This window comes from Diorhabda carinulata, chromosome 12 (genome assembly GCF_026250575.1).
Source record: "Diorhabda carinulata isolate Delta chromosome 12, icDioCari1.1, whole genome shotgun sequence".
Lineage (NCBI taxonomy): Eukaryota > Metazoa > Arthropoda > Insecta > Coleoptera > Chrysomelidae > Diorhabda > Diorhabda carinulata.
Window position 1 is genome coordinate 282,113 of NC_079471.1, and position 16,889 is coordinate 299,001.

The 16,889-nt window shown below is 28.0% G+C and overlaps 1 protein-coding gene and 1 long non-coding RNA gene across 2 annotated transcripts; both read left to right on the forward strand.

Moving 5' to 3' along the window:
• Window positions 1-333: 333 nt before the first annotated feature.
• On the forward strand, window positions 334-9,492 carry LOC130900008 (nonsense-mediated mRNA decay factor SMG5). The gene is made up of 6 exons (XM_057810301.1): window positions 334-821; window positions 1,264-2,617; window positions 2,759-3,155; window positions 4,993-5,234; window positions 7,524-7,833; window positions 8,892-9,492. The coding sequence occupies exons 1-6, from the start codon at window positions 751-753 to the stop codon at window positions 9,278-9,280; spliced, it is 2,763 nt and encodes a 920-aa protein (XP_057666284.1). The 5' UTR covers window positions 334-750; the 3' UTR covers window positions 9,281-9,492.
• A 4,172-nt stretch (window positions 9,493-13,664) lies between these two features.
• On the forward strand, window positions 13,665-15,068 carry LOC130900030 (uncharacterized). Its single transcript, XR_009060126.1, has 2 exons — window positions 13,665-13,866; window positions 14,724-15,068. It is a non-coding gene; the product is annotated as an uncharacterized LOC130900030 (long non-coding RNA).
• The last annotated feature ends 1,821 nt before the right edge of the window (window positions 15,069-16,889 follow it).

Here is a 16,889-nt window from a genome sequence, read left to right on the forward strand (position 1 = left end):
ATAAAGAAAATATATTTAATCGTAATGCATATATACTTTTAGAAGGAATTTATTTAACAGTAAAATTCGTTAATCGATAATTTTACAACTGAAATTTATCAGTAATATTTTGCACTTTACGAACATTTACACTGACGGAGTAAAATACAATTAACAAATAAAGTATAGAATTGAAATAATTATATATAAATCGTATTAATTGTTCTGAAATATATTGAAAATTAATCTTAGAATGTAGAAAATCTAGTGCTAGGATTAAAATAAGAATTTTGTGGTTTAGTAGGGAAACTTTAAAAAAAAAGAAAACTGTATTTGTTTTCCTAATTCAGGTGACACGTATGTCTCGCAATTTTTGTTAAAAAAATGAAAATTTTTTGTTTTTTCAAGTATTTTACAATATCAATATTTTTAAAAAAATTATTTTTGTGATTATAACAAAATTGATAATTATGGGAAATGTATATTGTGTGAGATAAACGGTATCGACCATTGATTAATAGATGGCTCCGTTGTTGATTCTCAAAGGATTGAAGAGTGCCAGTTATTTCCGGCAGATGTGAGTGATGTTTTTTATTTGGCCATGAACGATTCATTCATTTTGATAAGAAAGTGTGATGGTGTCAAAATACGTTTGTAAAATTAATTATGAACTAATAATGATTTACATTACAACAAGTTTTTTGGAATATACGAAAATAGAAAAAAGTTTTTTGAATTCTTGACGAGAGAAGAATAAAAGCATGAGCTGAAATGAAGAAAAGCTACAACTCAACAGATATTAACCAAAACCAGAGCCAAGAGCTCTCAAAAAAATTATATCGGTAAGCTTATATGTATAATTATGACGTACATTATAAAATAATTGTTGTTTATCACGTTTTTATATATGTTTAACTAAATTAACCTCACTTTATTATTACTTGAATACGAGGAATTTTAGTGAGGAATAGATTGTATAAATGTATGATTTTTTAATTTATTTATTATTTTTAACTATTAATTTTATCGAAATTTAAATCAGATGATGTGTTTATTAATATTTAATGTTATTTTGAAACGAATTTATTGAAATGTTAAATGTCACGAAAATTACGAAATTTTTTTTATTGAAATATGTATTAGTATATTTCGATATGGATTAGCATTTTATTGAATAAAAAAGATGTTACTATATATATATATATATATATATATATATATATATATATATATATATATATATATATATATATATATATAAAGATACTGTATTATTAATTTTAGATCTATAAGTGAACAAGCTAAGCGTTTAGACGACGCAAGAAGTTGTGCCCGAACTGTCGTAGATCTTTTTTCACCTAATTTGCTAATCCAACGTAAAAAATTGTGCGAATATTGCGAAAGATTAATATTTTCCGATCCGATTTTATACGGTCGTAAAGGGGAAGAATTACTATGGAGGAAAGGTTATTACGACGTGGTATCCACGTCTAAAAAATTAAAAAAAAAAGAATACCTCCCGGAAGAAATATGTCATATCACCGCCCATATTAACGCCGGTATTGGATTTTACAACCACATGTTATCTAAATTGCAGTATAATTTCAATTTGAATATTGAATCGTTTATCGATTTCTCTTTAATACATTCTGCGAATAAAGATGTTAAAGTTGAAGCTGTAGATTGGGCTAAACAATCAGTACATCAATGTTTGATTTATTTGGGAGATCTCAGTAGATATAAACTTGAGATTTATCCTAATTGGGAATCTGCGTTACCTTTACGGTATTATCTTCAAGCCGTTTCTTATAAACCGGATTACGGTATGCCTCATAATCAAATGGGAACGTTGGCGATGAATCAGAATCGTTTTTTAGAAGCCGTTTATCATTATATGCGTTGTTTGTCTTGTAAATTCCCGTTTGAAGGTACTTTAAATAATCTAATAGCACTTTTCGATAGGAATTCCAAATTTCTTGAACAATTGCCTGATAAAAACGTCGATGGCATCATTGAAACTGAACAAAGTGAAAAGATCAAAATATTTATAGCGAGATTTCTTTTGATTATCGACGTGTGGTATTTCGATAAGAAAGTTAATAAAGTTTACGATTTGTGTCATCAGACTTATAAAAATCTCGAGGAATGTTTGACTTTTACCAAAGTGTCTACTAATAGTGAATCGGGGGATTCGATCGAAACTGATTATTATCAACTGAATCATTTAAACGGCGATAAAATATTTAAAATAATCGTTATATGTTTACTCTGTATATCCAAGTTACAATTATCGAAATCTCCCCAATTATCCACCGCAGTGGCTTTCACTTTGGGTATATATTCACAATTATTGAAGAACGTTTCTAATCGTATACGAGAAGGTGTTTTGAATTTTCCTTTTAACGAAAATGTCAAAGGGAAAACCGGTAACGGAATTTTGAAAGATTTGATGGCGGGTAGGAAAAGGTGTAAATCGAAATTGAGGAGACGGAAGGCTTTGAAAAATGAAAGCGAAGACGAGTCTGAATTAAGCGAACACGAAGAAAATTATAGTAGCTCTTCGGATTCTTTTATATCTGATGACGAAGAAGAGGACGTTCTCGACGTTTCTTCAGACGAGGATTTCGATATCATCAAGGTTAGTGGAAATTCACAATTATTTTTGATACCTTTTCGTAACATAACCTCTGAATTTTTAAGAAAAAATGTTAAAAATCATTTTCCCACACTATTATTATACTAAATAATATTTACACGGATATTTTTACTCATCAATCAGGTATCAGACGAATCGAACAGCGGTACCCCTAAAGATATTTTAACCAACGGTTTATTCAATGGTGCAACTACCCCCGATCAACAAAACCCCGAAAAAACCGAAGAAGATTTAAGCAAAATCGTACAATTTATGGACGTTAACGATATCCTTGAAATATTTACCGAAGAGACCATTTTGCAAAGCATCAAAATCCTCAACGATTGGTTAGCGACAGATCTGGAAGTGATCAAATCTTGCGGTTCCAATACCGCGTCTTTGTTAAGACAAATAACCCATTTATTGAATTTGGTCAATGTCAATTTGCTTAGTCCGAAAATGATCGGCGTCGGATTGAAAAATACGGAAATTATTAATAAAGGATTAAGGATACCGCTGTCTGAAGATATCCTTTTGAAAGGTGATTTAAGTTTTTCTTTTTATTATGAAACACCAGGTATAATATTTCAAATTTAAAATCGTCTTTTCCCCCACTAGGATATAATGTAAAGATAAAATTTGTTATACAGGGTTTTTGAAAAAAATTGAGTTCGTACGTTTATGAAAATTGACGACGCCCTGTATAATTAGAAAAATTGTACACGGGTATCGATAGATTGTGGATTTAGTTATTTAATTATCATCGAAGTATAAAAAATGATTTTTTTTGTTATAATTCTTGAAATCTAATACAGGGTGAGCCAAAATGCAGATACATTTTTTGTGGTATTTTTTAATGGTTTACCCTGTATTACCGCGATTACGGTTTTTACATTATTCCTTGATTTTATAAAAATTATCGATTTTATTAAGATTTGTCGTACATAATACAGTGTGAGTCAAAATATATAAGAATTTGTATTAATAAAAAACCAAAAGTTTAATTTGCTTCATGGATTACCCTGTATATTATACGAAAACCGTAATTTTAATTGTCAAATAATCATAAAAGTTTCTAAAAGTGATTAATCACGCTGTTATTCGTTAAATTGAATACAGGGAGGCTCTAAATCAAAATACATTTTATTTAGAAAATTTTTTTTAGTGGTTTACCCTGTATATTATCACGCCACTATGATATTACTTTTTCGATTATTTTGTAAATTTTTGAAAATTACCGATTTTTGTATGGATTTGTTGCATCTAATACAAGGTGAGCCAACAAACAAACACAATTTTCACTTTGAAATATTTAATTAAATCGCCCTGTATATTTTAAATCACATATATCGCAATGTAATATTCAAATTGACGAACTAAATTTATAAAAATGTTTTAATTTGGTAATTTTTCGATTAATCTAATACAGGGCGAGTCATAAAATATATTTATATAGAATGTGTTTTAATGGATCACTCTGTAATTTATACAAGCGATAAAATGTGATCATCGTTTTTAAATTATTGTCGATACTTTTAAAAATAATCGATGTTGTCAATAATCATTGTATATAATACAAGGTAGGTCAAAAAACGAATACAATTATTTCGTTGGTGTTTTTAGATGGATCACCCTGTACTTTAAATGACCGTCAGAATAATACACTTTGACCTTTTTTTCATTATTGATAGTAGAAATTCATGAAAATTATTGAATTTAGTATTTCCTCGATAAATCTAATACAGGGCGAGTCAAAATATAGATCGAATTTATTTATCAATATCTTTTAATGAATCATCCTGTAATTTATATAACCAAAGTGATGAAATATGATTATCAATTTAAAATATAGGAACTTGATATCGATTGAATCTAATACAAGGTGAGCCAAAAAACGAACTCAATTTTTTTCTTCGGTATTTTTAAATGGATCCCCCTGTAAGTTATATAACCGCAATGATGGCAGTTATCTAAAAATCGTCGAAATTTATCGAAACAATTATTTTTTTTTATATATATATAAATCGTCTAATATAATACCGGGCGAGTCATAATACAAAAAATTTTTTTTGGTGATTAATAAATGGATTACCCTGTTATCTAAATAACCAGTTCGATATATATTGTGGCTTAAAATTTATAAAATTCGAAGTATTGTATATTTGGTCTTTGATTTTAATACAGGGTGGATCGAAATCGTAGATTTATTTTTATTTATCGAGATAATTTAACGAATCCGCCCTGTAATTGACATATCTAGCGAATTACAGGGCCGATATTTTTCGATATCAATATTTTTAATACGGGGTTAGGAAAAAAAATATGTTTTTTTTTTGGTAATTTTTTTGGTTTTTCGCAAAAAATTTCGATTTGTGTAGGTGTGGAAATATTGAAAGTTTCTCAGGAGACGTTGGATTGGAATTACGCGGATAAAAAAAGTTTGAGTACGAAAGAAGAGGCCGTTATCCGCGTGATTAAATTACTTTATTTTGGAAAATTTCTAACTACCCTTAACGAAACTGGAATTTCTTACGATGACGGAAACAATATTTTTGTTTGTACATTAAATGACAGTAAAAAAGACGACGACAAGGATTCGAAAATGTTGTTAGACGAATTCGTAAGTGCACAAATAGAAACTTAATTTTTTTTTGTACAATCCAATGTTTTTTCCCTATTTTTCAAATTTTCCTTTCTTTTCCGAGTTTTTACCATTTTTTTTGCGTATTATTGTTTGTTCAACTCATTTTTTTTAACTTATTTATTTTGTTCTTGTTTTTCATTAATTTTTGCAAATTTACTAGTTTTTTCAAGGATTTTTTTATATTATTTTGATAATTTCGTTTTTGGCTCTTTTTTTTTCGTTATGATATTATTTTTGCCCCTTTTCCCTCTCAATTTTATTTCAAATTACTTTTATTTATTTTTTTGCGTATTTTTAAATTTTTTTTTTTTTCATTTTTACAAATTTTTTTTTGGTTTTTTAAATTTTTTATACGTTTTCATGTTACTTTTGTATCATTTTCTTTTTACCCCCTTTTATTTCTTTTTCTCGCCGGTATTTTTATTTATTTATTTATATTTTTTCTTATCATTTTCGTCGTTTTTGTTTTTTGTTGTATCAATTTCTTGCGTATTTTTTATTAATTTTCGTATTTTATTTGTTTTTGTATCATTTTCGAATATTTTTTGCTTCTTATTTTATTTGATAATTTGTTTCTTTATGTTTGTTAATTTTATATTATTTTTTTTTTATTTTTCTTCATATTCTTCCGTTCCCTTCTTTTTTTCTTTTCTAAAAATTTTTGTTTTTTTTTATTTTCATTTTTTCTCCTTTAAATATTTTTGCATATTATTGTTTACCTTATATTTTGTTTTTTTTTATCTTATTTATTCTTTTGTTCTTGTTTTTCATTAATTTTTGCAAATTTACTAGTTTTTTCAAGGATTTTTTTATATTATTTTGATAATTTCGTTTTTGGCTCTTTTTTTTTCGTTATGATATTATTTTTGCCCCTTTTCCCTCTCAATTTTATTTCAAATTACTTTTATTTATTTTTTTGCGTATTTTAAAATTTTTTTTTTTTCATTTTTACAAATTTTTTTTTGGTTTTTTAAATTTTTTATACGTTTTCATGTTACTTTTGTATCATTTTCTTTTTACCCCCTTTTATTTCTTTTTCTCGCCGGTATTTTTATTTATTTATTTATCTTTTTTCTTATCATTTTCGTCGTTTTTGTTTTTTGTTGTATCAATTTTTTGCGTATTTTTTATTAATTTTCGTATTTTATTTGTTTTTGTGTCATTTTCGAATATTTTTTGCTTCTTATTTTATTTGATAATTTGTTTCTTTATGTTTGTTAATTTTATATTATTTTTTTTTTATTTTTCTTCATATTCTTCCGTTCCCTTCTTTTTTTCTTTTCTAAAAATTTTTGTTTTTTTTTATTTTCATTTTTTCTCCTTTAAATATTTTTGCATATTATTGTTTACCTTATATTTTGTTTTTTTTTATCTTATTTATTCTTTTGTTCTTGTTTTTCATTAATTTTTGCAAATTTACTAGTTTTTTCAAGGATTTTTTTATATTATTTTGATAATTTCGTTTTTGGCTCTTTTTTTTTCGTTATGATATTATTTTTGCCCCTTTTCCCTCTCAATTTTATTTCAAATTACTTTTATTTATTTTTTTGCGTATTTTTAAATTTTTTTTTTTCATTTTTACAAATTTTTTTTTGGTTTTTTAAATTTTTTATACGTTTTCATGTTACTTTTGTATCATTTTCTTTTTACCCCCTTTTATTTCTTTTTCTCGCCGGTATTTTTATTTATTTATTTATCTTTTTTCTTATCATTTTCGTCGTTTTTGTTTTTTGTTGTATCAATTTTTTGCGTATTTTTTATTAATTTTCGTATTTTATTTGTTTTTGTGTCATTTTCGAATATTTTTTGCTTCTTATTTCATGTGATAATTTGTTTCTTCATGTTTGTTAATTTTATATTATTTTTTCTTCATATTCTTCCGTTCCCTTCTTTTTTTCTTTTCTAAAAATTTTTGTTTTTTTTTATTTTCATTTTTTCTCCTTTAAATATTTTTGCATATTTTTCATATTTTTTTGTATCTGATTATCTCCATTTTTTCTTTTTATCAATTTTCGTATTTTTTTTTCCATTTCGTTCACGTTTTTGTACCATTTTCGAAACCCCCCCTTTATTATATAATTATTTAAGTTATTTTTAAAAAATTCTTTTCCAATTTTTTCCCATATTTATTTAGTTTGTCCCCTTTTCGTTCTTATTTTCGTACGTTTTTACCAATTTAATTATTTTTTTTTTGAATTTTCAATTTTTAAATTTTGCGATTTTTTATTTATCGTCTTCAACGAAATAATTTTGGAAAAAACGTAGGATTCTTCGGCGTCGACTACAACCTGCAACGGTACCATCACAAAATCGACATCAACCCCCAAATTGGAGGGGGATTCTTGTAGTAAATCGAGCGGCGACGTCGTCGGTGGTCAATTAAATAAAATGAAACACATGGGTCAACTTTGGTTGGCTGCCGAAGTGAGAGCTTTGGAGAATCGAGTCGGCGCCGGTAGGACGGCGGCGCTTTCCCCTTATTTAGTTTTAGACGCCGACGCCCTCATAAAATACACTTTTATGGTAAAACAGCTGGTGCACAGTAGGAAATTTATCGTTTTGGTACCTACGGCAGGTAAGTCAATTTATTCTCTATTTTTTTTTCTTTTTTTTTATTTTTTTTTTTTTTCTTTTTTTTTTATTTTTTTTATTTTTTTTTATTTTTTTTAAACATTTTTTCGCGTAATTTTTGTGTTTCGAATAATTAAAATTCTTTTAATTTAATAATTATTTCGTTTTTTTTTTATTTAATATTTATTATTTTTTTTCTACTTTTTATTTTATTTCTCAAAAATTTCCGTATTTGTGTTCGAAAAAAATCTTTTTTCGGTTTTTATTTTGCAATTTTCAATTTTTCTATTTTACACCTTCCTCTAACCATTTTCATGAAACATTTTTGAAATGCCCCTTTTTCAAATTTTGGTTGATTTTTCTTTAAGATCAACTTATTTTTTCGAAATTTTCCTTTTTCGTATTTTCCATGTAAACTCATTTTTCATCTTTTAATAATTTTTTTTATTAATTCCATGTTATTATTAGATTTTTTTTTTAATTTTTCTATTGATTCATTTTTCCAATTTTTTTTGTATAATTTTTCAGAACATTTGTTTATTTTCGGATTTTCATCGATTTTTTCGAATTCTTTTTTTATTTTTAAATAATTAATTTTCATCAAATTTTTCTCAACTTTGCGTTTTTCTGTAAAATAATTCATTTTTTCATAAATTTAATATTTTTCTTCATTTTCAATATTTTCTGTATTAATTTTTCCTATTTTTTCATATTATTTTCAATTTTTTCCATTTTTCATTAATTTTCCTACGAAAATTTGCAAATTTCTTTGTATAATTTTTTCAATTTCATTTTTAATATTTTTTTAAGTAATTCTATCGATTTTTTCATATTTTCTAATATTTTTTTTTCCATTTTTATTGATTTTTTTCTTTTTTATTTTTTGACCTACAAAGTTTCTTGTATAATTTTTCAAAATTTCCGTTTATTCTCACTTTTCCAACGATTTTTTCGCATTTCTAAAAACTCTCCCCAAAATTTCCCCCCGCGAAATATCAATTTGTATTTTTTTTTTTTTTTTAATTTTTTCATTCAAATAATCCAAAATCGCCATTTTTGTAGTCGTTTCTGCATTGGACGACTTGAAACGCGAGAAAATAGAGGCCCGCGACGCTATCAGATGGTTAGAATCGCAATTCCATCGCGGCAACAGATTTTTCCGAGCCCAACGACCCCAAGAACGCGCCCCCGTCCCGTTCATTAAATACCCCAAGAAGAAAGACAAAGAGATGCACGTTTACATTCAAATAATCGAATGTTGTCACTTTCTCGCCGAACAACAAAAAGGCGCCACCGACGTCGTCACCTTATTAATCGGCAATCAAAACGTTTTGTCGAACGGCGAAAACAAAGAATTCAGTTACGTCGGATTGGCGCTGTCGGTAGGTATAGCCATCGAAGCCATTACATCGTTTTATGGTAAATGGAAGAAATCCAAAGGGAAAAGGTGATGAGACGCGACGATAAATCGATGCAGCGATGACTGGAAACGGATTCATTGAAAACAAAAAGGGAATATTGGAGGAGGTGTTTTTTTTTTTTCGAAAAAAAAAAAACTACCGAGATATAATTTTTTTCTATTGTGGTATGTATTATTTTAAGAGTTTATTGTTCCCGTGTAGTTATTCCGTTTTAATTATTAAACGATAAATTTTATTAACAATTACGATATCTTATTAAAATTCCCCATCATTTTCATCCGCATTTATTTTAAAGCCGACCCTGTACTTTAAATACTAACAATATCATCAATCTTAACGTAAATTTAAATAATATTTATTAAATTTATTGTATAAATTACGTTAATTTTGATAAATACATTCCATAAATTATTTGAAATAGAATTTTTTCAAAATAAATCAAAATTTTTCATATTTATTAAGTGTATAAATCTAAAATTACTTTCCCAAACCCCCGTATTCAATCTCAACTATAAATATAATGATGCGCAATCGAGATGTCGTAAATTAGTTCGGCTTCCCGTTGATAGATGTCGAGAGAATCGAAGTAATAGTTACTGTTTTACCGACTATTTACGATTTATAGAAAACTGTAATATACACAAATAGCCGACATATTGGATATTACGGCTTCCCGTTGATAGATGTCGAAGAATTAAATACGCTTATAAAATGTAATAAATATCAGTTTTCAATCACAATTAATACAAATATTCACGTAATTGTTATCGAATTGTGTTATTAAAAACAAAATATCACAATTTTATATGAGTATTACTTATTTATTTATAATTTATAGAAAACTGTAATATCCACAGATCACTGACACGTCAAATGTTCATATCACTGCGACTTATCATCGATAGATGTCAGCTTATCAATTATCAGTTTTAAATCAAAATTAATCCACGTATTCAATTAATTATAATCAAATTATAACTTTTATATACGATTTTCTTCATCAAAATACTTTGGCCATCTTTCTAAATTGGAGTTTTACTCCAACTGTTTTACCGACTATATTCGATTTATAGAAAACTGTAATATACACAGATCGGCGATAAATCAGATGGTTCATATCATTACGGCTTACCGTCCATAGATGTCGACGAAGTCGAAGAGTTATATACACACTATACGATTGAAAAATGTATCAATTATCAGTTTTAAATCAAAATTAATCCACGTTTTCACTTAATTATGATCAAATTTGGTCATTAGGTGGAAAATTATAACTTTTATATACGATTTTAGTCATCAAAATACTTTGGCCATCTTTCTAAATTGGAGTTTTACTCCAACTGTTTTACCGACTATATTCGAGTTATAGAAAACTGTAATATACACAGATCACCGACACATTAGATGGTTCATATCATTACGGCTTACCGTCCATAGATATCGACGAAGTCGAAGAGTTAAATACACACTATACGATTGAAAAATGTATCAATCATCAGTTTTAAATCAAAATTAATCCACATATTCACTTAATTATAATCAAATTTGGTTATTAGGTGGATAATTATAACTTTTATAAACGATTTTATTCATCATAATACTTCCGCCATCTTTAGATTAAATTGGAGTAATAGTTTCTGTTTTACCGACTTTATAGAAAACTGTAATATACACAGATCACTGACGCATTGAAAATAGACAAGTAACAATTAATATTTTGAACTATTTGGAAATTTTTTCAAATGATCATTCGCTGGTAACAAAATTGTTTTTTCGTGACGTTCACCATTGAATTATAACATTTAGTGTACGTAGAAAGTAGACATAAACACGCAACGGTCGCATTTTGTAGGGTGGTAAATATCTTAGTGGTTATTTAAGGTCTGGATAAGTCACGTAATGTTTTTGTGTTTATGTACCAGTCGCTGCCGGTCGCGAAAATAAAAAGAAAAGGTCTTGATTAATTTATAGTAAAATGGGTATACACGATATCCATTAGCATTCGAACTATTCCGAAAATAAATTTTATTGAGATTAAAATCTATCCTAGTGGATTTTAGTTAGGTTAGGTTGGGCTAACCAACTTTTATAAATAATAAATAATTCTAAAACCGAAAGTGATATAACATTTTTTATTATTATATAAATAATAATAATTTTCAATCGGGGTATGAAAAAAAAAATGAAAATTATTTTTCCATGTTAAAAAATTCATACGTGCACAGTATAAAAACAAACAGAGTTTTAATTGATAATCATATCGAACATATAATCATACTTTTTAATTACATAGCAGTTTCGTTTTGTAACAAATTGTTTATTTTTCATTTACACGCTTCCGTCGTTTTCATTGGCGCACTTCGATTATTTAAGCGCGATTTTATACATGAAGTTAATAGATGGCGTTAACCGACATACTTCGACGCGAAGCGATCTGCGGATCTAATATATCACTGAGAATTCCAACCTAACTTTTTTTCAAATTGTTAATTATTGAAACAAGTGTATATGAAGTAATAAAAACACAACGAGAATCATTTCGCAGCTACTATATTCGCTAGATATATTCCCCGTGATTTTTTTCTTATTTTGAAGTGTATTAATTTCATATAAAGTGATACCACTATATATAAATTTGAACCCCTGCAATAAGAATCTTTCAACGCCACCTGTGATCATATGAATTATTGACGTTAATTAATGAAAAACACGAAATGTTTTTGATGTTTACAAAGTGTGATTTAATAATATACATAATAAAATTAATGGTGTTTCGGGCTATTTTACGTTGTAATTATTTTTGACATTTCGACTGTGATTTTACAGATAATTAAATGAGCTATATAATTAAATAATATGTGAAATTATTGATAAATATTGATAACCGAATTAAAATTATACGTTTCCACAACGCACAACTCGAAAAGAAATCTTTAAATAGATCGAATCTTATTTTCAAACAAGATGGCGTTGTATTCGAACATGCGTAAACTAAAGTAGAAAACTGTTTACTTCGTCTCTTAAATCAAGATGGCGTTAAATTAGTAAATTTTGATACAATTGATGTTGAACAGACTTAAAACTTTGAATAATGCGATCAAGATAGTATTATTTACGGGGTGACACTAAAATTATCATGAGAAAGTGGAACTAGAAGAATTTTACGTACTAACTGATTTACAGCAACTAAACATTATTTTGTATTACCATTTTGATATGCTATGAAACCAAATCCAAATTATAATGTTTGAAAAATATTTAATTTTTTCCTAAATAAAGATAACGACTCTTGAACAATGTTTAGATACGTATTAGGGATAAGTACTTAACCTCAAACAAGAATCAATTATATAAAACAAATACTTTTCTCGGAGATATTTATATAAGTACCGCTAAATAAATCTAGGAGTGTACTATAATTTTCTGTATTTACAAATTAATACAATTTTCAAACTTTGTAGGTAAATACAGGGAGATACAGCTGTGAAGTAGATTAATATAGCTTTAATTTCAGTGAATCTTCTATAATTATGAATAATAATTTTGTTTTGTAATTTTCCATTGAATTTCTGGTATGACATTTATTTGTAACCAAATTAATTATTAAACAAAAATTATTTAGAGCAATTATTAATGTTTTCTTAGTAAATCGTGCAGCCCTGTAGTCCATGTGGACTCGACGCGATACTGTCAACTTGGAAACCGACCGTGAACGACCAATAACGAATCTTTATTCGCTTCTACGCCCATTTACTTAAAAGGATGAAGAGGCTACATCGCCACGCTATTTATAGTTCAGGGGCTTAAAGATATAATATTTAGATTGAATTACCAATATGTTTCGTTTATAATGAATTGAAAGTATTGAATAATATTTTTTTTAATCAACATTTCTAAGGTAACTGCTTAACTAATTCAAAGAATTTCATAAACAAAAAGGATATAAAGGGAAAAAGCAAGATTGTAAATTGGCTTTCGATGAATCAATTTTTAAAATCGAATTATTTAACTTAGAACAATGTAACTACGAGATGATAATTCGATTGCGTTGCTTTTTCTTCTTTTTTCTTCTTTCTTTCTAAACATAGTCTTGTGTCAAATCTACATAGCCCTGTTTAATTCATTATTAACTGATTCCCGTCATTCGTACTGTTTCGTAAAGTCTCTTTTCAAAAAAAAAATACCTTTATTAATAGTAATAGTAGAAACTGATTTATATTTTGTACAAGTTAAATATTATGAGAATAATGAATGAGCTCCCGGACTATATAAGGCGTGAATATGAAATGATTACCGTCTCACTCGGACACGCCATAACGCAATACCGACATCCTTATCGAACGCAGCTACTATAACAGCTCCGTTTTAATGTAGGTAGGACATACGATTCTACCGTACCTAACCTCACTCCTTACACACACACTAGCATGTGTAACATACAGTGTCAACACACATGTACAAAGCATGTGTGAAGGTACAGTCGACGATGTCGATTTGTACAAACGTTCGATGCGTTCATGATCAAGAGGCGGCGTTGTTTAGTTTAGTTTAGGGAGTGTACCAGGCCATTTGCTGACTGGAGGTTAATTATGGTATAGTCGTTTGAAAAGTTCCAGGTAAATTTAAGCGACTGCGAGGGGTTGTTCCTTCGAGTGGATATAATTATTTGTGGAGTGAAATTGTTTAGTTAGCCGATTAAATGTTATTTATGTTCGACGAATGCGGCAAGGAAATTTTGGAGAATGGAACGGGGGGAGATTGTAGTTTGAGAATGTGGAAAAAAAAAATAGGATAAAGGGATAGTTGTAGTTATGGTGTTTTTTCTAAGTAGTTAATTATAGAGGGGATATTAACTTATACGAGGGGCGATTAAAAAATTATTAAATCGCTGAAATTTAGATGAGGTGTAATTATAGATATTTGTTATACAGGATCTCGTGAAATATTCAATATTTTCTTAAATTACATTAGATTGATTCAAGAATGAAGTGATGTATTTATTACGTGTTAACGTGGCCAAAACTTTGTTTTTGATCGGTTGTGAGTAAACGTGGCATCCATTTTGTCTCATGGTCAAATGTTTATGCATAATTGTTAACATATTGCTTTCTAATATCTCACGCAATTCCAAATAACGATTAGGTATAACCAATTTGTGAACTTTTAACGAAAGTAACCTCACTTTTTTATGATTAATCGAAATGTCATAAAATTTGACACATAGTCTTTTGGAAATTGGTATTTCATAAACGTCATATATATTTGACAATGACAGCGTCATCTGTGTGTCAGTCATACGACTTATTGAATGATGTAATAGTTGTTTACAATAAATGTTTGATAGTTTTAATTTAAATATTTTATCAATATTAAATTGCAAGGGAAATTTCAAATATTTTGGCGACACCTTGTACTGAATAAGCGGAGATAAATTTGTTGTTTCTTTTTTTTTTTTTCGTGTCTCCTCTCGAAGGGGCCGATTTGGCAGCAGAGTGGTTTGCGAAAAGTGAAGGGAAACGGGACGAAAGGCGGGTAGGCGGAAGATGTAATGCAAGCCATAAATGCCGCCTGCTGTCGCGAGATGAAATGGGCCGAGGAACAGAGAAGGGGGTTAGAGAAAAGTCGAAGGAACCTCGCAATAAGCTCAGAATTAGTCTGGATTTATCGATCACCCGCGCTGCCGCCACCATTTTTATACGAGACCAGTGACGGCGTTTCGTACGCAAATTATTATCGTGTAATTATTTAACAGGACCGTATGATGTTTATAATCACTCGAATATCGTTTTTTTTTATAATTATTCTATATAATAAAACGAATTATAATATGTCAAATTTTATGTTTGTTGTATCCAACCAACTGTTTGTTATATAAACACTCGTGATCACGTACAAATTCTGACAGCTACAAGTTATTATTTAATGTATATGGAATTACAAACTATATACTAAAGTAAGGTTATATTTTTGATAATCAGAGCGTAAAAATTATTTAAATTCGTAAATAATTAAAGTAGAATTTTCAAATGGGAAAATTATTCCTTATAATATGTTTGTTGTATCCAGTCGACTGTTTGTTATATAAACACTCGTGAAGACGTACAAAATATGACAGCTACAAGTTATTATTTAATTTATATGCAATTACAAACTATATAGTAAGCCAAGGGTTACATTTTTGATAATCAGCACATAAAAAGTATTTAAATTCGTAAATAACTAAAGTGTAGAAAAATATTCTCTATAATCTGTCAAATTTTATGTTTGTTGTATCCAGCCGACTGTTTGTTATATAAACACTCGTGATGACGTACAAAATCTGACAGCTACAAGTTATTATTTAATTTATATGCAATTACAAACTATATAGTAAACTAAGGGTTATATTTTTGATAATCAGCACTTAAAAAGTATTAAAATTCGTAAATAACTAAAGTGTAATTTTCAAATTAGAAAAATATTCCCTATAATCTGTCAAATTTTATGTTTGTTGTATCCAGTCGACTGTTTGTTATATAAACACTCGTGAAGACGTACAAAATCTGACAGCCATAAGTCATTATTTAATGTATAAGCAATTACAAACTATATACTAAAGTAAGGGTTATATTTTTGATAATCAGTACTTAAAAAGTATTTAAATTCGTAAATAACTAAAGTAAAGTTTTAGTTGTGTCTTTAATTCGGATTTTTTCGTGACGAAACCGTCTATCACGGTAACAAATATTTAATATTCATTTTTCTATTTATTGGTTGATATATTTTATAAATTTGATAGACCAAGAGTCGAAATCGTATTAGCAAGATGTCGAGACCATTAAAAACTGTGAGGAATTTCAAGTTATCGTAATCTTAAATTGCCTTAACCATAAGTTTTTACGATAATGATATTTCGAGGTAATAACAGTAGATCGTTTCGACTTTCTCGAACTTGGTAAAAACAAAAATATATACCTACGGTTTTTTATTACAAAGATGATTATAGTCCATTCGTACGAAGAACTTGGAAGTAAATGGCGCCATGTTTTGTCCAAATAACTGGACTTATCGTCACCGTTCTATTAGAGCAACGTAGAACGGTCAATTCTGTATTGTACACCAGCATTTATTTACCAGATGCGTTCTAAAAATTCAGGGAAACTAATCGCAGAAGATGAATCGTTCTCCATTACGATATCTGTCTCAAAAATTAAGTAGCAGCCCTCGTAGAAGCAAAAAAAATGAACTAACGCATTCACGGATACTTACGTACATATATACAGGGTATTAACAAAAATATCTTTTTTATATATTTATTTTTAAATTAGTACGTTTCGATTAATTTTATCAAAGTATATAGACATAATTAATTTACGTTTAATCCAATTTCGAACGGAATAAAAACCATTTACAGTAATCACAAGGCAAAGCGCATTAAATTACAAACGAAGGAAATGAGAAAGTAAAAAAAAAATAAACAACAAAAGCAGCAACACTTCCAACGTTTGATTATATAGAAGGAACGCATTTCTGTAGTAACTATTCGAGAATTTAATAACATGTTATTTTGACTTCATGGCGGTATAATAGAAATCACAAACGCTAAAAAAAAAAAGTTGAATAATCGAGAAACAACTGATCGCTATCTATAGCGAAACGT